This window comes from Maniola jurtina, chromosome 3 (genome assembly GCF_905333055.1).
Source record: "Maniola jurtina chromosome 3, ilManJurt1.1, whole genome shotgun sequence".
NCBI classification, from domain to species: domain Eukaryota; kingdom Metazoa; phylum Arthropoda; class Insecta; order Lepidoptera; family Nymphalidae; genus Maniola; species Maniola jurtina.
In genome coordinates, this window is record NC_060031.1 from 12426387 (window position 1) to 12452036 (window position 25650).

The following is a 25650-nucleotide window of genomic DNA, read 5'->3' on the forward strand; positions in this document are numbered from 1 at the left end:
TATCCTGCAGTGGACACATACAGACTGATGGATTTTACTGTGGCATATAAAGTCAGTGTCAGTAAACTCGCCGTTTTCGGTAGATATCTAGGTATCTTTATCTGAGAATGCTTATCTCACGTAGTTGTTTGACATCTTTCTGAAAACGTCTTTAAGTGCAATGCGCAAATTATCTTGGTGTGTCTGAATCATAGATAATAAGATCTATAGATACAGATAGCACCAAGTCAGTGAACCGAGTCTTGCAAATTGAACACTATTTCTTTCCTATACAATGTTTTCTTCAGTCAGCAAAGTCAGATCTAGTCCGTTAGATATAGAAAGCCAGGAAGGTCTTAGCTACATTTTTAGCGTTTGTCTCAACACGTAAATCTCTATTGTAATAAAAATAACTGGAAGATAACGATAATATTTAAAATAACATCTACTTTATCTTGAACCTAGTATGTTGAACTTGCCAAAATCGCTACATTCTCCTTGCAGTGAACTCTTACTACATATTTTTGTCTAGCTGATTTGCTCAGTCGCTTTCGGGTTTTTATTTTATTGCAACGCTTCTTTCAATTTGGGTTTCATCCACTATACTATTCATGGATGTACATTGTTCACTAGTCGTGTAAAACGCTACGTAGCCAAAGGCTTATTATATTGTAGCTATGAATCATCTTAACAGGGCTCTCTCTGTCACTCGCTTCATACAACCGTAGTTCCAATTTCATTTGAATTTAAGCAACCAAAGTGCATGAAATTTTGCAGACTAGAATTTTCTAGAAACTAATATCTATGTCTGTGGTTTTCCAGATTTCTGTTAAAATATTCGTTTTCAAAGTTACGCGGTCTTAAAAATTTTCATACAAATCTTTGAGCCCCTGTAATTTTAAAACTACATATTTTTAGAAAAATCTAAAACACCACAGATACAGATATTAGTTTCTAGAATATGTCTGCAAAATTTCATAGACTTTGGTTGCTTAATATTCAAATGAAATTGGAACTACGTTTGTATGAAGCGAGTGACGGAGAGACCCCTCTTAAGCTTTATGTCAAGCAATTCCTTGACTACATTTTTTGTCACTTTGTCTGCTCAATACGTAAGTCTCTACTGTAATAAAAATAAGTGGCGGATAACGATTTGTTTAAAATTACATCTACGGGTCTTGAACCTAGCGAGTTGAACTTGCCAAAATTATAAATAAAGTATTCTTTTTGCAGTAGTCTTTTACTATTTGTATATTTTTGTATAACAGATTTATTTCCCGCTTTCCAGTATTTATTTTGCCACTTTTTCGATTTGCGACATCATCCTGTGTATTATTCATCGGTGTACACACTAGTGTGAAAATAGCTTTATGTCTAATGCACAAATTGGCAAGTGCGATGTGTGGGTGGCATGGATGCGGTGATAGTGTCATATCAATGGACGCGTCGTTTGTTGGCTTCTCTACGTCCTCTTCTTGATGTGATAAATCTAAAGGCCTAAGTTAGGGATTTTTGGTAGAAAACTCTTTAAAGACAAACTGTCGTTGTGCTGGTACATGTCCTTTTAATGTTTACTTTTATGCGATTGGTACAAAATATATGAATGTATACCTACATATGTAAGTTCATTTTCCTTTACCTATTCGCTAATGAAGTTTAGTCGATATTTCGTCATCTATTCTATAAACCCTATGTTTCAGTAAAAGTTGCACAACGTTGGCCATACGAATATTTGTACATATCATCATTCTCGAGTAAATCTAAGCTAGATTTGATATGTTGGCCAAAGTTTATCCCAGCTTGACTAGTGTACTCTCAAATATTATATTTTTATAACTTTAATTTTTACAAAGCTTTTAACCTTGTTGACCAAGTGCATTACGCATACTGAGCTCTTGAGAATCTTTAAATTTAAAAAAGCCAAGAAAACATGAAAACCTTTGTTTACTATTTGTAATATAGGCATCAAAAGATTTATTACCTAGACACTTGATAGTAGCTGGCAACAGATCAATGCGATGCACGTCAAATGATCTCATAGGACACTCATGCTACACGTCATTAAAGCTCTTTCAGAATAACACCATGTACGTCGCCAGGAGCGTTTCGTAGTCCATAAAGCTGTTCGCACATTAATCTACGCACCGCTATCATTTTTGTTATGGACATTTTTGAATAACGCTTCGATTGCGTCAATTACGTCAGTGAAAAGCGGAGGATCTCGTCATCAGTACTCGTCCCATTTATTTCTAACTTTGCTGCACTTAATGATGTACTGAAAAAGTTGCGTATGGTGCGTGCTATACCTATCTGTAAGATTAAATATGTACTTATTATAGAAGTAGTGACTCGAGGATACTCGGAGTGTACACGACTCTTTTCTAGACCAAGTTTGGTGTTGTTTATAATAATAATCAACATGGAACTTGTCTGCGCCCGTATCTAATATCCATGGCCATAATCATTACTATAAAAGACTGAGGACGAATCTAGCGAAACAACGCGTGCGGAGTTCATTAGCGTCTTCCTGCGCAGGCATGGCGCTTTTCTGTTCAATATGTCACATTGTAATGGTTCGTCTAGATTTGTTCCGAGCTTGAACCGCGTCTAATGTGCGATCCGCTTAAACTGCCGGGGTATCATTAGACGTGGTAGAACCCGGACACAAGTGTGACTGACCTTTTTATGTATCGTACAGACAGACGTACGCGTCCGCATTTTATTTTGTGACTGCATTTGGGGAACACGGGAAAAATAACACATGTTCCGGTGCAAACAAGTGAACGGCCTAGCGCGTTTTTTAGTTCGTTATATTATGAACGCTATGAATTCCTTTGATGTAAACATCAACGTATACTGAATAGTTAGCGTGATTGATGATTACTTGTTATCAAATGCTTTCAGCACAGGCGAAACTTTCAATGAGTAATGAGTTTTGATGACTGAGTTGAATGACTTTGTATTATATTGTACAGTTCTATTATCACTTTGTTATCCATACTAATATTATAAATGCGAAAGTGTGTCTGTCTGTCTGTCCATCTGTCTGTCTGTCTGTCTGCTACGTTTTCACGGCCCAACCGCTGAACCGATTTTAATGAAATTTGGTACAGACTTGGAATACATCCCAGGGAAGGACATAGATTACTTTTTATCCCGGAAAATCAAAGAGTTCCTACGGGATTTAAAAAATCGATATCCACGCGGGCGAAGCCGCGGGCATCCTCTAGTTGTTTATAATATAAAGTACCTATAAACCAATATTCGGAGAGGTCGTAGGAAATTTTGGGGAAATGGTTGATTAAAACTGATTAAGTAGTATACCTACCTAAATTAATTATGGTTTTTTACCATACTCGTATATAAGTAATATGTAGTAAAGGTGCGCAAAATAAGTATATTTTACAGTAGCTTAGCTTGATTCAATAACTTTCAATAAGTCTATTCTCTATCCCAGTGGCTATGTTAATTAGTTGTACATTACGGAAAGGTGCAACAAGTAGTTACCAAACTATGATGTTCATACCATGAGCTAAAGGTATCTATCCTCGATAACTATTAATCAAATCAGAGCATTACTTAAACAAAGAAGATATTATTATTGTTGTTCAGATCGTATGGATCTATTATCTAGATTTATCATCATAAATCATCATATTGAGTTTTTTGAATCTTCGAACCCAAAACCATTCCGAAAACTCAACTTGAATTGAGGCATGTTTCAAATTGATATGACTTAAATGCCATAACTAATTTTGCGCTACTGGTGGCGTGCTCTAGGTAGATTGAACTGACATAGGTTTCCGAAGTAATTGGCATGTTAGTCATGTTTAACTACAGGTTATACAAACTCCCTTTTATTAGCTTCCTACGGTTAAACCCACATTGATCCACAGTTATGGTAGCTAATCAATTCTATCGGGGTTAATATTTTGGATTTTCGAAATAGGATCACTTTTGTGCCTGTCTGTCATGTCTCTCAAGACACGTCAAGAGAATCAAAATCTGTAGGGTACTTCCTGTTGACATAGAATCAGACAGGTAGCAATGTCTTCTAGCACAAGTAAAGGGAAAAATCCGAAAACGGTTACTTAACGCGTTTTGTACGATGGTGCGGAACCCTTCGTGTGCAAGTCCGGCTCGCTCTTGACCGGCTTTTTACCTACCGTAGAAATATATAATTTCTTAAGTAGTTTCAAAAGAAATATTCAGTGTGTAAAAATAAAATAAGTTTAGAAGAAGCTTAGTCGGTAGGTATGTTGTTAAAATGCAACCACTAATTAAAATTGGAGACATAAATAAATTAAGACAGAGACAGCTGTTAATTCTTAGTAAAGTGCTCTGCCATTGTAAACAACAAAATTACACTTTAACAAAATTTCTAAATCTATTTTAGGTGTTCAGGATAATTTACTTGAATGTCTTTGATTTTAGGTAATTTTTGGTTCTTTGGATATCACTTCATTTCACTACCCATATTGTCAATCCGAAAGTGTGTTTGTTTGTCCTTCAAAAACGTCGCAAATGAGCTATGGATCGACGTTATTTGCATAGATATAGTTAAAGACTTGGAGAGTGGCATAGGCTACTTTTTATCCCGGAAAATCAAGGAGATCTCACGGGATTTTTAAAAACCTAAATTTACGTAATTGAAATCGTGGGTATCGCTAGTCTAAATATATAAAATAAATATATAAAGCTGTCTGACTGGTCTATCAACGAACAGCTCACACTACTGGAGGGATTGCTATTGCTACAGCTGAAAGGCATGGAGGTAGCTATTTTGACGTAGACATCCGCTGAGAAAAGATTTCTGCAAATTCAACCTCTAAGGCGATAAAGTAGGGGTTTGAAATTTGCGTAGTCCACGCGGACGAAGTCGTGGACATAAGCTAGTAACTTATGAGTTTAACGCTGCATTCCTATCCTCAATGTCTCTATAGAGTATAGACTCTGATGATGGTTACATCATACAATACATGTTAATAATACATTAATACATGTTAATGTATTTGTTTGTTTACTTCCAGACAATGTCCGCCGACACTGATGACACATCTTCAGCGGATCATACTTGACGAGGTGCGGATCGCATCGAAGAAACATCCCAACGAATTCGGTTACAACTCTGACGAATCGGGTAAGCCTTTTTACCCGACAACGGCAAAGCCAAAAGGAAGGGTTATGATTTTAGCAGTCTATGTATGTATGTAAGTAGGTTTGTATTTGTGTGTTCCACCATAGCGCCTAAACTACTGGGCCGATTTTGATGAATGAGATGTCAATTGATTCGTTGTAAAGGTCCGAGTGACATATGCTATATTTTATACGAAAATAATTTACCTAACAGATGTTACAATAAAAAAATGGGGATCCCTAAAAATGATTTTTTTTTTTATTGTATCGAGTAGGATGTCATGGCAGGAGTTCATGAATATAAATGTACTACAACATTAAAAGTATAATGTAGACTAATCTGAATCTATTAAAAAAATCTATTAAGAAAATGTTCTATTAAAAAAGTTATAATAAACATAGGTACAAATAGAATGTAGCTTTGTTCGGTAGAGTAAAAATCTTCTTTACCTTTTGCAAAATCATTGTGGGAGTTGGGAACTTTTAATCTTGTTTCTTTTAATCTGTTGATAGTCGAAAAGTACAAAAATCCTCCATTTTGCGAATATACTTACTGTATCTTAAAAGTATCTAACTTGTCTTACAAAAGCAATAACTTTGTCGTAATAGCCACAAAGCTAGACGGATCGATACGGGTTCATGCATAAATAGGACCTAGTATGTCAATATTTTTCGTGTGTGGATGCTGAATGAAGTAAATCGGCTTTAGCGATACGTTCCTTCAAGGACATGCGCATACATACTACAGAATTCAAAGTTCAAACTTAAGAGGGCTCTCTCCGTCACTCGTTTCATACAATCGTAGTTCCAATTTCATTTGAATATTAAGCAACCATAGTTTATGAAATTTTGCAGACATATTCTAGAAACTAATATCTATGTCCGTGGTTTTCCAGATTTCTGTTAAAATATTCGGTTTCAAAGTTACGCGGTCTTAAAAGTTTTCATACAAATTTTTGGGACCCTGTAATTTTAAAACTACATATTTTTAGAAAAATCTAAAACACCACAGACACAGATATTAGTTTCTAGAATATGTCTGCAAAATTTCATGAACTTTGGTTGCTTAATATTCAAATGAAATTGGAACTACGATTGTATGAAACGAGTGACGGAGAGAGCCCTGTTAAGATTTTTATCTTGTCCTGTGACAATGTCGATTAGGGTTGTCAAGTGTCCTTAATTAATTTTATCAAGCATCTATTATCTTACTATTCATAGATACGTCGTGCGACATGGAACACAAATTATTTATTTATATTCTGAATATTTTCCAAAAACTCAGGAACTAACTAAAACGTTATCCTGAAAGACTTGATTAATATACCTACCTATTTTTAAATTGTTTTACTGAAACGCTACACTTCTAAACATGTTTATTTGATATCCAGATTCGCGTCCTCCTTTACGTTTATTTTGAGATGACAACCATTTATTAGATTAGACAGAAAAAAAATTAATATTGTAACCGGTGTCCCATAGCCGAAACAACAATGCTCATTGAATTAACGTGCATATGATATCATAATGTTATCATTATCACCAAATCTACTGTGTTACATCACTGCCGCTGACCGTTACAAATATTAGGACGCGTGCATAAATTAAGTCGGCTATGAATAGTGATGAGGACAAGTTAAGGTTGGAAACACTACAGAGCCAAATTGGCACTTCGGGACACAACTCGGGGCATGCTGGTTGTTTAATATGTACCTATTTAAATATATTATGTAGGTGTAACTTGTCTCAAATGGGGCTTGGCCGCGGTCATATTGTGTGATGTTTCACCAAGAAAGAGGGCCAAATCAACCTGTTTTCTGTTTTAATTTCTTACTGTTTTACTACTCTTTCTGTTTTAATCCTACACAATCGGCGCGATTTTAGATAGATTAGATCAGATGAGTGAGGGTTTAGTATATTTAGTATGCACACAGTTGGTAGGAAAACAATAACTGGGTAAAGAAAATTAAGCCAAGATGGGTAAACTCGGAAATGCATACGGGGATCGATTTCCCTTTTTATACCCCAGCTTGCTGTAGGAATTTAGCCTAAACATTGGAACATCATCATAAGAATTATTGATTATTTTTGTCCTTTCGTGGAGCATAAAGCAGTTATTTTCCAGCCCTGCTATCAAATTAAAATCAAAATCATTTATTCAAAACAGGCACTATTGTGCCTTTTGTTTGTCCGATTTTTTATTAGATTTGAAAGATGATATAATGGTGATAATTAATTACGTAAACTTAAAACTAAAGCTACGAGACTATCATTGACATGATTCCAGGGTTCTAGATATTGCTTGGTCGACTGGTCCTTCGTCCGACAGATTGCCATTTTTTTATTTATTTTTTGGTTTCATCGTGCTCGTAACCGAAAGCAGTTAACGGTTTGCCTGAGCGCTGCACATTCCTCAGGAAGTTAACTTACGACGGCTAATTGAATTTGAGCTTGTGTCTTGTGCAGCATTTCCTTTACGCATAAAGTCGTATTAACTGTGTAGTACCTAAGGGCAGAGGAAACCTTACTTGCAACTCTTGTTCAGACCATCAGACCTGGTGGCAAATAATGATGCAGATGGAGCGCGCCTTCCTATAGAAGATGCCTATTCACTCTTGATTTGAAAGTACCCATATTATAATACCCATACTCGTTGTAGTATGTGTATTTTTTATTCAGATACAAGTTAGCCCTTGACTGCAATCCCACCTGGTGGTGAGTGATGTTGCAGTCTAAGATGGATGCGGAGTAACCTGAAAGGGGTATGGCAGTTTTCATTAAACCCATACTCCTTTGGTTTATTCACGGCATTGCAAGTAGGGTGGTAACTAGCCACGGCCGAAGCCTCCCGCCAGACCAGACTAGAAATTTAGAAATTATAAAATCCAAAACCCTGTCGGGAATCGAACCCAGGACCAGCCACTAATAAGACCACAGCGCCACAGCGCCAGGAAGGCCACAATCGTGTCTCATTTTAGACCGCAATTTTTTTCCATATGATTAAAATAAAACTCCTATGCCACGTATGACTTTAATTGCTGTCCCACTTGAAGTGGAGGCCCATATTCACGGTCTCTTCCATTAAGTATTTAAGGATTGTTGTGAGTCTTGTCTTGACGTCATTATAGGCATTTAAAGAATCGTGCCGAGAACTTGTTCTCTCTTGTAAATATTTAGAGATTTTATTTCTCGGACTAGGGTGTGTCTGTCACTTTTTAGTATTGTCTAAAAATTATAAGTCGCCCTAGTAGAGGTGGGTGTTCAAAGGAATGGACTGAAATAATTTACGAGAAATGTCAGTCACTCGAATTCGTTACCTAATTTCAATAAAGTTATCAAAACCCTATTCAAAAGGTGCACATCCATGATCCAACATTACCTTTTAACATTGTGCAACTTAACCATATAAGGTCCAGTTGTATGAGAGGCGATTAAGTTTACGTTGCCGTTTCCTATAAATTTTACTATCAATAAAAATAAAATGGATTGTATTAGTCAGTCAACCACAGTCAGTGGTGGACTGACTCAGTCAGTCATCCACACCATTTGGCAGTATTTGTTCATCCCGCTCGATGCTCAGCCCCACATACATGCACACAAGTTGTGCGCGGACTGCGGACAGGCCGGTGTACCGGTAGTAGTTTTAGATAAGTAAAATAGTTCGCTTGTATGAAATGTCGGGGGTGTAACTATAGTTTGATTATGGATTAGATACAATAATTGATCTGGAAATCGTCACATTAGTCTTGCTTAGCTGCTTTTCATATTTTTAAGCAAGACTTAAAAGTTATTTTTCTAGTTCTATTTTACTTTGCAACGGTAACAATGGCAAGGTATGCATACACAATGTGTATGTACTCTACAAGGTCAGGTTTTAATACAGTCTAAATAAACGAATGACACGCGCCTGGAAGCCACCGTTTGCATTCATTATTATCTAAGCAGGTCATAAAGGAGTGCCGAGTATAATGTAAACAAAACTAAACCCGCGACTACTAAGCTCTTTTAAAATTACTATCACGGAAGAATGATTCATATCTATTTTCATATACCTACAAATCATATATAAAAAATCATATAAAATGACAAATGAGGTAGGTATGTAGTACCAGCGCGCGATATCAACGTGTAGTATCAAATAGTTAGTGCCAAAGATTCTTTCGTTGTAACTGCTACTTGACTTCAAACGGTCATTCGAGCTCACAGAAGTTTTTTCGAATTCATTTCGGCCATAAGCGGTTAGGTGTGTTTTTAACCCCCGACCCAAAAAGAGGGGTGTTATAAGTTTGACGTGTGTATCTGTGTATCTGTCTGTGGCATCGTAGCTCCTAAACTAATGAACCGATTTTAATTTAGTTTTTTTTGTTTGAAAGGTGGCTTGATCGAGAGTGTTCTTAGCTATAGTCCAAAAAAATTGGTTCAGCCGTTTGAAAGTTATCAGCTCTTTTCTAGTTACTGTAACCTTCACTTGTCGGGGGTGTTATAAATTTTTTAATTTACACTTGTTACTCTACTTCTACACATCGCTCCTTCCTTCTCTCAGCTTGTTGGAATGTTATGGACATTACCTAACACCTTACATATATCAAATAAATGCATCGAATTTAGTATCAAAAACTGAGAGGTTTATATCTATGTAATTTTAATTTTTTTTTGGTCACCGATTTCAATTTCTTTTAACGTCATACATATTGTAGTCTTACATAAAATCTATGACAAGCGGAACTAAGACCACATGAGTAGATAACTATACTGGTATATACAATTACTATACTGGTATAGAACCAGTATAGTAGTTATGATAGAGTACAAACGAACAGGCTGTGAAATTAACTTACAAAGTCGGGTAAATTAGAAGATAGATATTATTATAGAGTGTGAAGCGCGGTTTGAGCAACTATTTCGAAAGTGACTACAGTCTTCACTCTTTTATAACAAGTTAATTGTTACCTTTAGTTGTATAACAACGCATTAGAACATGTTTGAAATACCTACGTTACGTAACAGTATGAGATAAACAAAAGATCTTGGATGAGTTCTTTCAAAATATTCCAGCGAAAACTTTGAGTAATTAAAATTGCTTGTACAGAATGTAACGTTGATTGATGACAGGTGGTTAAAGTTATATGTTAAGTTACCGTTTTTTTATTATTTGTTGTTATAAAGGCAATATAAATACACGGTTAATGAGATACAGCCCGCTGAAAGTCAGACGGACGGACAGCAGAGGCTTAGGAATAGGGTCCCATTGGCACCCTTCGGGTAGGTTAGGTACGGAACTTTAAAAAAAAGGTCTAAGAAAATATCTCTGCATTAAACAAAGGTTTAACTAATGCAATTTTGAAATTTCTTACTCAATTCTAATCGTGCAGTTGTGAGTGGCAGTCTAACCAATCGAAATATGAGATGCATCACTTTCAATTTATCGTATTGCGTTATTGCAGTATGAAAGGCACACTTGACCACCGAAGGTGAATTTAATATCTGGCACTAATAATAAAATTGTCGTCACAAGTGTGCACAATGGCTCTCGAGTCCAGTTGTTGGAGCGTTATTTCTACTTTCTAAACTATTACTACAAAAACAATATACCTAATGCATTTTTAATACCGGCTTTCTAATAAGATATTACTTGAATATAGATTTAAAGAGACTGATAATTTTACTATAAACTAGCTTTGCGCGCGACTTCGTCCGTGTGGATTACAAACAAACCCCTGTTTTACTGAATGAATTTTCAAAAATCCTTTCTTAGCGGATCTCTTCATCATAATAGCTATTTTCACGCTCAATTTCAGCCCGAACAGTCCAGTAGACTGATCTGAGCGATGCTAGGTCAGTCAGTCAGTCACCTTTTCCTTTTATATATTCTATGGATGGGTGGATAGGTTTTATAAAAAAACCCTTGGCATCTCTTTGGTTTTCTGAGATAAAAAGTAGCATATGTCTCCGGGCTGCGAGCTAGCTCTGTGCCAAATTCCGTCAGAATCGGTTCAACGTATGAATCTTGAAAAAGTAACAGATGGATATAAACTGATAGACAGATACAGTTTTCCAATCATAATAATATTACTTGTTGATGCCCACGACTTCGTCCGCGTGGATTTAGGTTCTAAAATCCCGTGGAAACTGTGATTTTCTGAGATAAAAAGTAGCCTATGTCACTCTCCAGGTCTCTATAGGAGTTAGGACATAACAAACAAACACACTTTCGCATTTATAATATGGATAGTGTATATACGCTAGTGTATAATAGGCTAGTAACTATAATAGGCTATTACATAGATGTGTGAGGATTATTGTTTCTTTTATATTTTTTAATCTCTATCACATGTCATGTAGTTAATGCTTATCACCAGTTTTAAAAAATCCGACTTACGAAGTGTCGACATTAAGGATTAGTCCCAGACTAAGTCTAAGCCTAGTGATGCAAGAGTAATATGAGATATCCCTTGTAGTGTCGTTGTGCCATTTCGTCACTTAAGTTCTGACTTCTAACACTACATAATTATGTACACTGCGCGACAGATTGAGATGGCAACCGATAGCCACTCAACCTGTCAAGTACTAATACAGAAGTCATTTTTTGACAGCTTTAACTTTTCGAAGACGTTCGTCTAACCCGTATTTTCGCACGTGACAAGGATAAGCCCTACGAGACCTATCTGCAATTAAACTTAAAACTCATAAATACTCTTTCTTATTTTTCAGAGTACATAGCTCTCCGATTAATGCAAGCAGTGACAGCGCGCGTCAATGATGTGTGCTTACGATATCTGGACAACGCACGCCTTGACACGCTACCGCCGCCCCCGCCACAGTCACTCAAAGAGTACAAAACAGTTTCTTCTGCCACTAAGAACTCAAGAAGAGTCATGGAGGATAGACATGTCGAGATTGCAAACCTGGAAGCGTTGTTTGGCATTGAGGTCAGTATTTGTATTTCTTTTTCACATTACTCCCGCTCCCCCCACAGTCACTCAAAGAGTACAAGACAGTCTCTTCTGCTATAAAAGACTCAATACTATTATTTATAATAGACTAAGCTTTCACTGATGCGTGTTTTTCAGAAGTGCTTTGAGTTTTCCAAATGTTTGTCCAATCTATTTTTGAACAGGTTAACAGAGCTTGGCATAACCATATCTTACTGCCTTTATTTTTAAGCAAGATCTTTACAAAACACATGCTTATTAACTAAGATAAGAATACTTATTTAATTCTTTTTATACATTAGGTCAAGGCGTTGCCTATTCTTGTGTTGACCTTTGACTTTGAATTCCATACTCTATTTTTGCTCACTTAGTCAGTCTACAGTCTACACACATATAACTCAAACGAGATCCTAACGATTTCGTAAAGATGCAGCTAGGCTAACTTTCCAAATAGGCAAATAAAAAAGCCGCAAATATTTAGTTCACTCTTTTTCTAGATAAAAATGACTCACTTCATTATGTGGTAAAATCGTTTAATCATACGTGATGAATGACTAATTGTAGATTTCTGTTTTATAGATCGGCTAGGTAGGTAGGTTAAACTATAAAAAAAAGGTTTACACCTTATATACATCAGAATACAAGACTAATTCAGTAACAATTATATCCAACACCTTCTGAAGACAACTGAGCTGAACATTGTAGAGTTGAATCTACATAAGAATTCGATCAAAAAACTAAACACATAAAAGCAAAAAGTGGCCGACACACAGTAGTATCACAGCTCAAACTATTGGCCTTAAAGGCATGCAGATAGCTATTATGACGTCAAATAATCATCAAAATAATAAATTACCAAGAGTTTTTAAGTATCTTAAATATATTTTTTTTTCCATTTTCACAGACGACGGAACCCACCAGTTTCTACGCAGTATACGACGGTCACGCGGGATCCGCGGCGGCGACCTACTGTGCAGCCCACCTACACCAGTACCTAGTGGAGAGCCCGCACTTCGCCAGAGACCTGAGACAAGCCACGCATGATGCCTACTTGAGAACAGACGCCGAGTTCATTAGAAAAAGTAATCAGAAGGTAAAAAAATTCTACATCATTATCATTCATCATCCCAACCCATCGCTGGCCCACTACTGACCACGCGTCTTCTCTAAATGGAAAAAATTTGCTAATAATACATACTGGTCTATTCAACCACGAAGAAGAGATCGATATAGAGCGATAAGGCCGCCAAATTGTACTAGAGAGAGAGCCCGCGAAGGCCAGACTTTCGTTATTTTATAAAAGCTGAAGATTTCCATGAAATCGCGTGATGCATTGCCAGACACTTAGAGTCGTGGTAACCCCCTGCCAGACGCCTTTAAAGTTATAAATTGTTAAAGTTTAAGGGTGTCTGGCAGGCGCTTGCCACGATACTAAGTGTCTGGCAATACATGACGTGATTTGTAGTACTGTTCCTAAGAAAATATAAAAAAAATAGAACTTGTGCTTTGACGTAATTTTTTTTACACCTTTGTTACCTGCTATCTCCCAGAGTGACCATGATCCAAACTTCATTGTAGCGCCTCCGTGTTGGGGACAATACTCATAGAAATTTTCAGCTTTTATAAAATAACGAAAGTCCGGCACCCGCGGGCTCTTAGTCCATACCTTCTAGCTCACTCACTCTATGATTTTTGTATCTTTTGTGGTGTACAGTAAAAGTTTCTGGATAAATTCATTCATTCATTCAAAATTCAGCTAATATTAGTAACTTTTTCTTCATCAGAGAGCATCAGGCGGCAGTACAGCAGTATCGGTAGCAGTGCGCGGGCGACGCTTGGTAGCGGCGTGGGCAGGCGACTCCCTAGCTCTGCTCGCCAAGCGCATGCGCCTTATGCAGCTCGTCAACCCGCACAAACCCGACCGACCTGTGAGTACCAGGTTAAGCCTTAAGAGCCTCAATAGCTCAACCGGTAAAGAAGTGGACTGAAAACCGAAAGGTCGACGGTCCAAACCCCGCGCGTTGCACTATTGTCGTACCTACTCCTAGCACAAGCCTGACGCTTAGTTGGAGAGGAAAGGGCAATATTAGTCATTTAATATGGCTAAAAAAGATACAAAACGCGCCGGCAACGATGCGCGACTTCAAGGGGAGACTATTAAGCGCTAGTCTATGAATTAAAAAAAAAATTGTCCCACAGAACACATCTAAGATTTGTAAAACATTATGAATTTGAATCGAACACAAAAGCGCGATGGCTGCAGAGGGTTTACAACTCGCGTTCTGCAGTTTGAGTGCCTTCATATAACTCCTTGTGCTAAAACTTCTACGTGATGTTAGAGCCGTAGATATAAGATTAGTTCAAAAAAGAGGAAGGCACAATTGGCATCCGGTAGACAACAAATATTTCTTAACAGATTGGGGTGTCTAGCTCAGTGATCAAAAGACCTCCTATGAATCCTCCTTGAAGCTCTTCCGAGGGGCTTTGTACGCTTTATTAGATAGAGTGAAGCTTGTCCAAGACCCAAAACAACAACATTTTATAAATAAGACTGACTAGGTTAATCTTGATATACAGTTATGACTCCTGAGCAAAAAGTCGTGAGGTGTCGTGGGTAACCCGACAAAAGCTAAGCCTTCCTACTCTGTCTCGTTTACTCATATGGTATTTGGTTCATTCGTTTCGCTTTTAGCCAGTTAAATCCCCATTCAAAATACAGCTACGAAGCTTCGTTTAATTTAATAAGAGGAAAATAAGTTCTTAGAGAGGCGAATCCAATATGATTTTATGTTGCAGGACGAAAAAGAACGAATAGAGTCGACGGGCGGCACAGTGATGTACTGGGGCACCTGGCGAGTCAACGGACAACTAGCGGTCTCACGTGCCATAGGCAAGTTAGCATGCACGAAAAATAATCTTACTATAAATGAGTAGGCTCCTGGGGTATGGGAGGGGTGACATTTGTTATAAGTTGACGAAGCACTGAGCTCTCGCGTCACGTCATCACACTTCTCCCGCACCGCTCCACTACCGCAGGAACGTACTCAGTTATGCGTTATATCTATAGCGTTTATGCCGGCTTACGCTGGCGAAGTAACGAGGTGTTGCCGGTCCCTTGTGCTCCGTCGTCAGCGATAGGATGTAACTTCGTGAGGTATTTATTCGTTAGGAGTTCGACATAACCTCTGTGCTCCCCGTGGCCAGTGATATCCATGATGGATTTTCCTCACGATTCACACTGTCACCATAGTCGAGTAGGTGAAGTTGGATAAAGGAACGAATGGTGCGAGTCTTTTGGCATGGCGCATTTAAAGAACTACAACTAGTCTAAGTGAGTCAGTTAGTCAGTCGATCTAGGTATTACTAGTTGTAGCAAAAGCCTTCACTTAACTAGTTGTTACTAGGAATAAACAAAATTGATCCTATATGGGTTCTATTTTTCCTGTATGAGGTAAGGTAAATCTAAAGATTGCTAACACTCCTATCAAATCTACTATAGCAATTTTGTAGATGCAGGCATCTTCTACGCAAAAGTAGTCCATTTTGGGATGCATCATATCTATCGTTTATGATTGCAGTCTAATTCTTCAATAAAATCTAATCTATTAAGTAATAAAAAGGGCTCATAATAATCAAGAACAGACTACACAGTATATAGGAGAAAATATTCATAGCAAGGGGTTTAATCGGACGTTTTATTGTTATGAGCTTAACAAGAGCAACAGGGGTGGCCGGTCGTCGAGACGAATCATAAATCAAAAAATCGCGTGCCCTTCTGTCATTGCACTTTTATATCGTGTGGGATTTTAATATTGTCACTTATTCGAATTTAAACGGAACTTTAGTAGTAGAGTAGGTTAAATCGTATCTCGACCTTAACACATGGTATTGTGATTTGAGAAGCCCTCATGATTAAGGATATTCTGGTTCGCTAACTCAGTGTCTAACACTGAATTACAGCCTCAGAGCACAATTGACTTTTATTTTAATCCACTGAAGGTTTTCTACGAAAAATTATTTTAATATCACTCAGTGAAGCAGCAATGTAGAACCAACCAATGTCAAATGAGCTCGGTGGCTATGATTTAGTGTTGGACACTGAGTTAGCGAATCACCCCGCTGGTCGTGTGTCCTCCATTAAATTGTTATACGCGATAACAAGTAATGAGCATGAATGACAAAATGCCATATCATGCAGCGTTGATGTATTGCGGTCATTTATAAGGATTTCTTCTGAAAATTAATATGTCGACACTGTGGTATAATTTAAATTTTGGTATATTAATGTGTCGCCACCTTTAAATAAAGTTATTTATTTAATTGCTGACATCTAATAAGTTGTATGTTAGTAAATGATTTATTTTATGAGTCCAGTTTACTGAAATAGGTATATGCGATGACGATAGTTCGATATTTACACACATAAAAGAAGACCGGCCTATTTCACGTAGTAGCTTTTCACTATCTCCTGTAAATTTTAGGGGTTAGAATTTTTTATCATTCTGACTGCCATAAATTTTAGTTAGTCTGCGGGCGGTCTGCTGTAGTATGCGACAGGTCGAGATGGCAATCGGGGTGTGAAGCGGGGGGACACCCCTTACACCCGCCCTTCACCCGCACTATCCCACACTACCAGCGCGGGGACTGTGCGGGTGTGCGGGGCGTCCCCACCCCGATTGCCGTCTTGACCTGTCACGTACAAGAATTAGGATTTTTATTATTTTAAAGCAAATGTAGACGAAATTAAACGTAATTTAAGGCGATAAACCAAATAGAATGTAAATGAATTATTTGCAGATACTTTTTAGCGGGAATTTTCAGACTTATTAAAATCTATCTGATTTCTGCGACCTTGTGTATTTAGATTTTTAAAAACCGGCTAGCGGCAAAACCGTGCCGCCAAGCGATTTAGCGTTCCGGTAGGATGCCGTGTAGAAACCAAAGGAGTATGGGTTTGATGAAAACTGACATACCCCTTCCAGGTTAGTCCGCTTCCGCCATAGACTGCATCATCACTTACCATCGGGTGAGATTGCAGTCAGTGTCTGAGTCGGTGATTGTATCTGAATTTAAAAAAAACATCTAAATACTGAAAAAGAACTCAGGGTCTGCCCTGAGTTCTTGAAGAATAAGGGGCTGACTCCTAGTATAAAGAATTCTCGAATAAATCGACACCTCCCACGTAAGTTGTTGTATCCCCAAAACTACAACTTTTCAGTAGAGCGTTTTAAAGATATAAATTGAAATTAAAGCTCCATTTTTCAAAATATTTTTGTGAAATTCGGTATTTAGTTATAGTTTACAGTACTTTCACATATTCTGAAAGATAATTTATAGAAATACTTCACATTTCTGAGATTTTGTTCATACAACATTTTACGGCGTGTTTTATTTTTGTAAAATGTTGTATAAGATACTTACAACAAATTACGCTGGAAAAAACGGGTTGAGTGTCATCGTATGTGTTAAATACAACAGTGTACGTCGTTTAATATTTAAAAAAAATGTAGTATGTGTAGGCCGATTCATCATTTCCAACCAATGGATGTCCACTACTGGACATAGGTCTCTTGTAGGGACTTCTAAATGCCACGGTCTTGCACCACCTGAATCCAGTGGCTCCTTGTGACTCGTTTGATGTCGTCTGTGCACCTAGTGGGAGTCTGTCAACGCTGCGCCTTACAGTGCGAGGTTCCAGCACCTTGGGACCTCAACGTCTATGGGTCCTTCGAATTATGTGCCCTGGCCATTTACACTTCAGCTTCGCAACCCATTTATGCCGGTTACTCTAATTTTCCTACCGATATCTACATTCCAGATTCGATCACGTAGAGAAACTTCAAATATAGCTCTCTAATTACCCGCTTAGTGACTCTGAACTTTCTTATGAATTCCATTATAATATGTGACCATATTATCTCAGATCCATAATATGTCATCACTGGTAACACGCACTGTTCGAAGACTAATTTAGTTTCCGTACGCTGCCGCCGAGTCGGATTCGTTGGCTGACCTGTTTCTTGAAATTGCACTTACCTACCTGGTTCCAGGCTTACACACTTTTCTATAATTTCGAGTGCAGAGCCCTCAACGATTACTGGGTGGGCCGAGACATAAGAATTAGACATAATTTTCGTTTTACTCGTGTTCATTTTCAGGCCCATCTTTTGTGAAACTTTGCAAAGGTCATTGAGCTGTAAATGTAGAAACTCTGGGAAACCTAATGAGGTTTCCCAGAGTTTCTGCGATAGTGACTATGTCATCGAATCGAATCGAAAATCGAAGGTGAATTTCTTTTGACGTTAATGTCAAGTTTATTCCAATCCAAGCTTAAAGATAAGGACGTCTTCCAAAGCAGCGGTAAAGAGTTTCAGAGAATTACGTCTCAATGTACACCCTGTCACTGCAATTGGACTGGCCTAGTCTGGTCCTATATGTCGACTGACATGGTGTTTTTGTACAGGATTCTATTTTAGCATTTGTATGAACAGGCAGTTGTTAATAATACAGCCCCAGTTTCTACCAAATCAAAAACTTTCTCATAGTTTACAAACGCTTAGCAAAGAGGCAGATTATTATAATAGCCTTCAGTTATATTATGCATAATAACATGTCGCAGCTTATGAATGTGACCTATAGTGCTTAAGATTTTTCAGAATCAAGCTTGTTAGGGATGCTGAAAGTCATCGAACTTATTATTGTGACGATTCATAACGACTTACGATAACAACAGCTTATAGACATGGCTTAGCAGCGAGATGAGTCTATGACTCTTCTTGAGTAATGTTTGTAACTTTGTAATTTCGTTATGCAATGAACTAGATTTGAATATAAGATTCACTAACCTTTTGTGTCCACATTGCAACAAATAAACCATTACTTATTATTTATTGCGGCATTATCGCCATGACGGGATTGAAAATCCCGTCATGGCGATTGGAAAATCACTGAAAGACCTTAAGTAATTCTACTGTGATTCTGATATCACCGAGCGAATTTTTATCCTTGAGTTGTTTGAGAGCCATACTTATCTCGTATATACTGGCATCTGGGATATCTTGGGTATAGTGTCCCGTCAATTTAGCTCTGGGATCTTTAGCCAAATCTTCAACAAGTCTTTGTATTGTGGTGTATAACTGTCCATAGAACTTTTCCACTTATTTCAAGAGCTTAAGTTTAGCTGAAATGAGGTGTTGTCAGTTTTTTGTCGTATCAGCAGGCCCTGTTTAGTAGACAGATCTTTCGTGAATACTTTTGAGTTCCTGTTCCCCTCTATGGTATCTTTAAAACGAAATTAAAGATCCATAAGTCACGTGTTTGTACAATAGAGATCTGCCAGTAGGTAGGTGCATTTGCTGAAGACTACAGTATCATTTCTGGCCTTTTTCTGGCCATGAGCTTTAAAATCATAAAAAATATTTGTTATTTTTGGACGATAGGCCGTAAATAAATTGGACTCCACGACCTGGCAGGTTCTACCAACCTATTTATTGGAAAGGTAGGCTCTGAAATAATATATTGTAATAGTGATTTTTTTGTTAATTATATGGTAACCTAGTGGTATGATGAGCCGATTAGTTATTTCATTGACTACCATAGGTTTACGTCGCCATCAAACTAAATTTTAACATAGTTTCATTGTATACAATGTCGTATGTAAGAAAAAAAACAATGTCATAGCAACGTAAAATATAGCATGTAATCATACAACAAAATTTTGAGAAATAAATGCCGAAGTAAAATGTTGTATGTATCACTTAACACAAAATTTATTATAATTCTGCAACGTAAACGGTTGTATGTCATCATACAATACTGTTTTTGGGTGTCCTCAACGACGTAAATTGTTGTATGTAATCTATACAACAGTTTAGCTTGGCATTTCTATTAAATTACTAATATACGATAATGAAATAAAAAAATGCAAACACAACCGTGACATATCAGTGTCTTGAGTTACAAACATTTCATTTGAAGTCCGGCGTGATCTGTTGTATCTGTTACATACGAGGCGCAAACGTACGACTTCACCCCGCATAAAACGTTGTAAAGGTCGATATGATATTTTACGTCGTCCTCGTTTGAAAAATACAACATTATACGCCTCATAAGTGCTTTAAAAAACAACATTTTTAGGATTTTTTTAAATTGAACATATAAAATAGATAAAAATAGACATTGTTATGTAAAAAACGCAAAATGGCAATTTTGTGGCTTACAACAACTTACGTGGGAGGTGTCGAAATATTCAAACAGTTTTCTCAAACAAAACATAGCCCTAGCCCCATTCTTCTATCAGAATTACTAAAGTCTTGAATGAAGTACATTTTCACATTACTGTCAGAAAACTGCATATCGAAAACAAAGGATGTCTGGTTTAATTTACGACTTAATCGCGGTAAGGTGCGCGCGTCGGGCGCCGCCGAGTCGAGCCCCCCTGCCACAAGTCCCTCGTCAGCCCTGCACGGAATTCTATATCGATCACTTAGGACATACTGCACTTCCATAGGGATGGGAATAAATAAAACTAATTCAACGATATCGATAATGTTTGTTTTGCATGCAATTTAGTAGTGAGGAAATGTCGATCCTTTAGGACACACTGCACGTGCACTATACTATCATAGAACTGCATTTATCGAAAATAAAATTCAGTTCTATGTCTAGGTTAATTTACGAATTATCGCGGTAAGGTACGCTTATACTTATTGCGCGAAACTATATCAATCACGTAGGGCATACCTATTGTATTCGCTTAGGGATGGGAATAAAAGGAACTAATTCATCGATATGGATAATTCATAGGTTAAACGATTATAGAGTATCAATCACTTAGGACAGATCAGTATTCCATAGAACTGCATATCGAAAATAAAGGATGTAAGGAGAATAAGTACTTTACGATATAATCGCGGTAAGGTGCGCGCGTCGAGCGCCGTCGAGTCCAGCCCTTCTGCCATGAGTCCCTACTCCCTAGCCAGTCCTGCACGGAACTAATATTGATCACTTAGGACACACGTCACACTGCATTTGCGTAGGGATGGAATAAATGAAACTTTTATTAATATCGATAAGTCATCGAGTTTACGTACGTACGTAGGAAGTACGTTTCTCAATATAAGAGACGAAATAAATATCGACTGTACAGACGCTTCCGTCATAGGTATAACTGCAAATCTAAAACAAAAGATATCTATATCTACAAACTCATCTATACCGATATGTCATTAAATACCTGAATTTAATTAAGTATATGGAGTTTATTTGCACATTTGGCCAAATCGAACGCACCGTGCAATACCATTTAATTAAATTCAACATTTTTACTAGTTAGATTGAACACGCAAAGATTTTTTGACTGTAAAAATTCCAATGCTACGAAACAATAATTTTTTGGTTAAGGCAAAATTGGACTGAATGTGCTATTAGCGTATAAGTGAAAAATCATTGCGTATTAAGTATAATACGCAATAATTTTTCACTTATACGCTATATCTCGTCCATAATCGAAATAAATAAAATAAAACTCTTATCTGATTGTGTCAATGACTTGCATTTTCTTGCTACAGTTTTTGGTAAACCTTGTAATATAAACTAAATTGACCACTTTAGACCACTTACATACTTTTGTAAACGTATCAAATATTGTGAAAACTTATGTTAACAAATGTTATGAAAACTTAAAACCCTTTTAAACTATTGCTTAATCGCGTTATAGTGCGTTCATCGGACGCCGTCGAGTCGCTTGCTATAATCAATTCCCTTGGTGCGAGACTATCTTAGTAATTTAATCACGTCGGACCGTCTCCTTTGCAAGGTGATGTATTAAATTAGAATCATATCGAAAAGTTAATTAATTCGTAGAAATATATGATAAAACCACTCTATTTATAGTAAATAAAAATAATGCTTGTATATACCAATTATTATCAGTTAAATGTTATACATAAAACTTTGCGGTAGTTGTATTCATAAACACTACGGCTTAGTCACAATTCCTGGTATGTTAAACTTTTCCTGTTGCATTACTAAATACAGAATATAGGTACTTACAATAAATTTAATTGTACAAATATACCTACTATACTTACCTTCCCATGACCTATTTATCTAAAATATAACATTCAATGAGCCTAAAAATATTAGTTGATTCATCTTATAGTATTTTATTGAAAATACTTCTCGATTAAATAGATACCTAATTGTAAGAAAAACATCATCTCTTTTTTAATGACCAAACTAATAATCGAACCATTATCTGCTAGACTCCGGTCACCTGTGAACTCTATGAAAAGAAACGTCAAAATATTTAATAAGCGGCCACTGGACGTAGCTATGCAAAATATTGATAATAATCTAATTTTCCATCCTTAAAGCATATAATAAGAGAGAGATTGGATTCCGTTCGTTTTATTCTATCGCCATGAAGTGAATAGCCACATAAAATTTCTTATAAACTGAGCACACTCGTCCTTTAACGTGGATATACTCTTATTAAATAAGACATGAAATAAAACAAAATATCGATATTGATCTAATTTTCCATCTTTACGACATGTATGACTCAATAATGCCGGCAACAATGGAAGTGTAATATTGTCATTTTCTTCCCTGCTGCTGGCACGGGGCACCGGCCTTTGCCCCTTCTTATGACCCATTGATTTGGCGTTCCACGAGAGATTAGATACCGCACATTTATTGTTTCCCAACAAAATGTACTGTTTATATGAAATTCGTAAAAATCGAGCTCACTCGCCCCTTAAATTGTACACCTACTCGTATTAAATGAGACATGAAATAAAACAAAATATCGATAATGATCCATTGAATTTCCCATCCTTATAGCATGTACGAGTCAATGATGCCGGCAACAATGGAAGTGTAGTGTTGACATTTTCTTCATACCTAGCACGGGGCACGGGCCTTTGCCCCTTCGTATCACCCATTGATTCGGCGTTCCACGAGAGATTAGATCCCGCACGTTTATTCTGTCCCCTTGAATTTGCCCGCCGAGTTATCCATCCGAATTTCATGCTAGATTAGATTTGTGTGGATTTTGCAATTGCTTTTCGCAGGCTTTATTAAATTGTTTTATCTAATAAGGATCTATGAAGTAGGTTTTCGCAGTTACCTGAATAATATGAACAATTATTTAATTATTTTATGGGTCTTGCACCTTAAAAAGGATAAAAAAACATTCTTCAGAGTGTGATTTTCTTGAGAGTCAATTTTATTTTTGTTGACTCAACGTTAAATTGAAAGAAAACTCAGACATTTCTGTTACAATAGATCTTAACAGGGCTCTCTCCGTCACTCGCTTCATACAATCGTAGTTCCAATTTCATTTGAATATTAAGCAACCAAAGTCCATGAAATTTTGCAGACATATTCTAGAAACTAATATCTGTGTCTGTGGTGTTTTAGATTTTTCTAAAAATATGTAGTTTTAAAATTACAGGGGCTCAAAGATTTGTATGTAAATTTTTAAGACCGCGTAACTTTGAAACCGAATATTTTAACAGAAATCTGGAAAACCACAGACATAGATATTAGTTTCTAGAATATGTCTGCAAAATTTCATGGACTTTGGTTGCTTAATATTCAAATGAAATTGGAACTACGTTTGTATGAAGCGAGTGACGGAGAGACCCCTCTTAAACTTATTTCAATTTAAAGCTGCAAACTGCCGTTCGCTCTGATTTGATTCTTAACAGATTTAGTTTAGGTTTTGTGCAGTAGATACCTAGATTCTTTTTCCAATGAGAAGCATTTTTTATGTAGGTACTTGCTGGAGTTGAGTTTTTATACTGGTTCGCTACTTTATCTGGAACGCAATATTTTTTATTCGTAGTTAGACGCCTTGCTATTATGATTCACGTTCTTGTATAAATTTGATTCATGACCGATTGAATAGGTGGTAAAAACCTCGTTTCAACATTTTAAGTTTTTTTTGTGGAGTTCCATATTTTAAAAGGAAAAATAAAACTTTATTAACTCAGTCCCAAGAACACTTTTGCTTTGATCTCTATCAAAAAGAGTGTTCCACAAGATGCAAAGCTAGACCTAAGCCATGGCACAAAATCCAGAGACCCCCATCTTACAAATCCGACTCACACTTGACTGATTATCTTAAACTAGTTGATGACTTTGTCCGGTAGGCTTAGGTTTTTATCCCATGGGAATTCTTTGATTTTTTGCAAAAAAGTAGCTTCGGTATGTACCTATGTAAGTACTACAGGCGGCACGGCGCGCGCGTACCTCGGAGAGAGCAAGTTAAGCCGTCGATCCCGATTCACTCACTGGACTCGATCACTATCTGTAAAAACCTAAGACTCGAAATCTTGTTCTCATATTCGAGTTCTATGCGGAAGGATCTGAGGTTGAAATCTATAGAGAGCACTTTGACTTTGTTTAGACTTAAGTTTCAGTTAAAATGAGACAGATTTATACCAGCGGTATAACGCTGTCTCATTTTAACAGTAACTTAAGTCTGAGCAAAGTCAAAGTGCGTTCTATAGATCTCAGCCTGAGAACCCACCGCCGAGAAAACTCCTACCATTAAGTGATCATGACCCTCAACAATGAGGAATACGATGCAGAGAGAAAGGGGATGTTCATTGAACGGTTTGTTTTCAGGTGACGCGCAATACAAGCCGTATGTGACCGCGCGGCCCGAGATAGTGGTGGTGGAGCTGGATGGGGACGAGGACTTCGTGGTGGTGGGCTGCGACGGGCTGTGGGATGTCCTCAGTGAGGACGCTGTGGCGTTGTCCGTCTACAAACAGCTGTGCAATGACCGAGGTAAGTGCCTTTCTAAGATGGGGTTATTCAAGGGGCATGAGTGAATTTAAGTATTCAAATTAATAAAATGGAATGGAAAAGTAGCTGTTATTTAGCCCATATTCAGTCAAAGTATACCTACAGCAAGAGATTGCTCCTGCGCGCTATGTCGATCTCTTATTATTATTTACGTTTCGTACTAAAACTACCTAAATCGCTGATCGTCGACGCAAAAGGCATCATGTCTGCTATGACTCTAATATAACTAATATAATATTGTAATATAATATTGTATCTATGTAAATAAAGCAAGTAATCGTAGCAATAACCATATTATAGAGTTTTATCCTTGTCAAGTTCTCGCACGCTGCTAAATGCCTCTTCACTTATGTCACTTCTATAAATAGCGTTAACCGCTTCAGGTTTCTGATAAGAAAGTTGCATAACCATACATTTATAGCAAATGAACTTGTAGCTTAAGTTCACGGTTCGAGACAGACTAATCGATAGGATTACCACCTACTTAACGGCTTATAACAAAGTATGGAATAATAATAAACAAAGGTTAACGGTTTGTTTACGAACTGCCCCTACTTTAGTATTTAAAGCACCCGTGTCGTTACAAATGGGCTTTAATCCTGTGAAAATTAATAAGAGGTTATGTTCACGCATCGTCTAGTGGTTGGACCAAACCCGTTCGTGCAACCCAGCCAGCGGTGCTGGTATTCCATATTTAATTAGGTATTTGTTTGTCATATATCTAAATACATGACCTTGTCCAGATACCCGAAGAAAACATCGACATACCCATACAACTAAAGCG

At 37.2% G+C, this 25650-nt stretch overlaps 1 protein-coding gene across 3 annotated transcripts in view; it reads left to right on the plus strand.

Moving 5' to 3' along the window:
- Positions 1-25650, plus strand: part of LOC123880932 (titin-like) — a 128651-nt gene that overhangs the window by 9968 nt on the left and 93033 nt on the right. For all 3 annotated transcript variants that reach the window (XM_045929350.1, XM_045929351.1, XM_045929352.1), the window contains exons 2-7: positions 5010-5119; positions 11827-12044; positions 12952-13140; positions 13832-13975; positions 14844-14937; positions 24684-24848. In XM_045929350.1, the coding sequence (XP_045785306.1) occupies positions 5010-5119; positions 11827-12044; positions 12952-13140; positions 13832-13975; positions 14844-14937; positions 24684-24848 (920 nt within the window). The remainder of the gene's footprint in view (positions 1-5009; positions 5120-11826; positions 12045-12951; positions 13141-13831; positions 13976-14843; positions 14938-24683; positions 24849-25650) is intronic.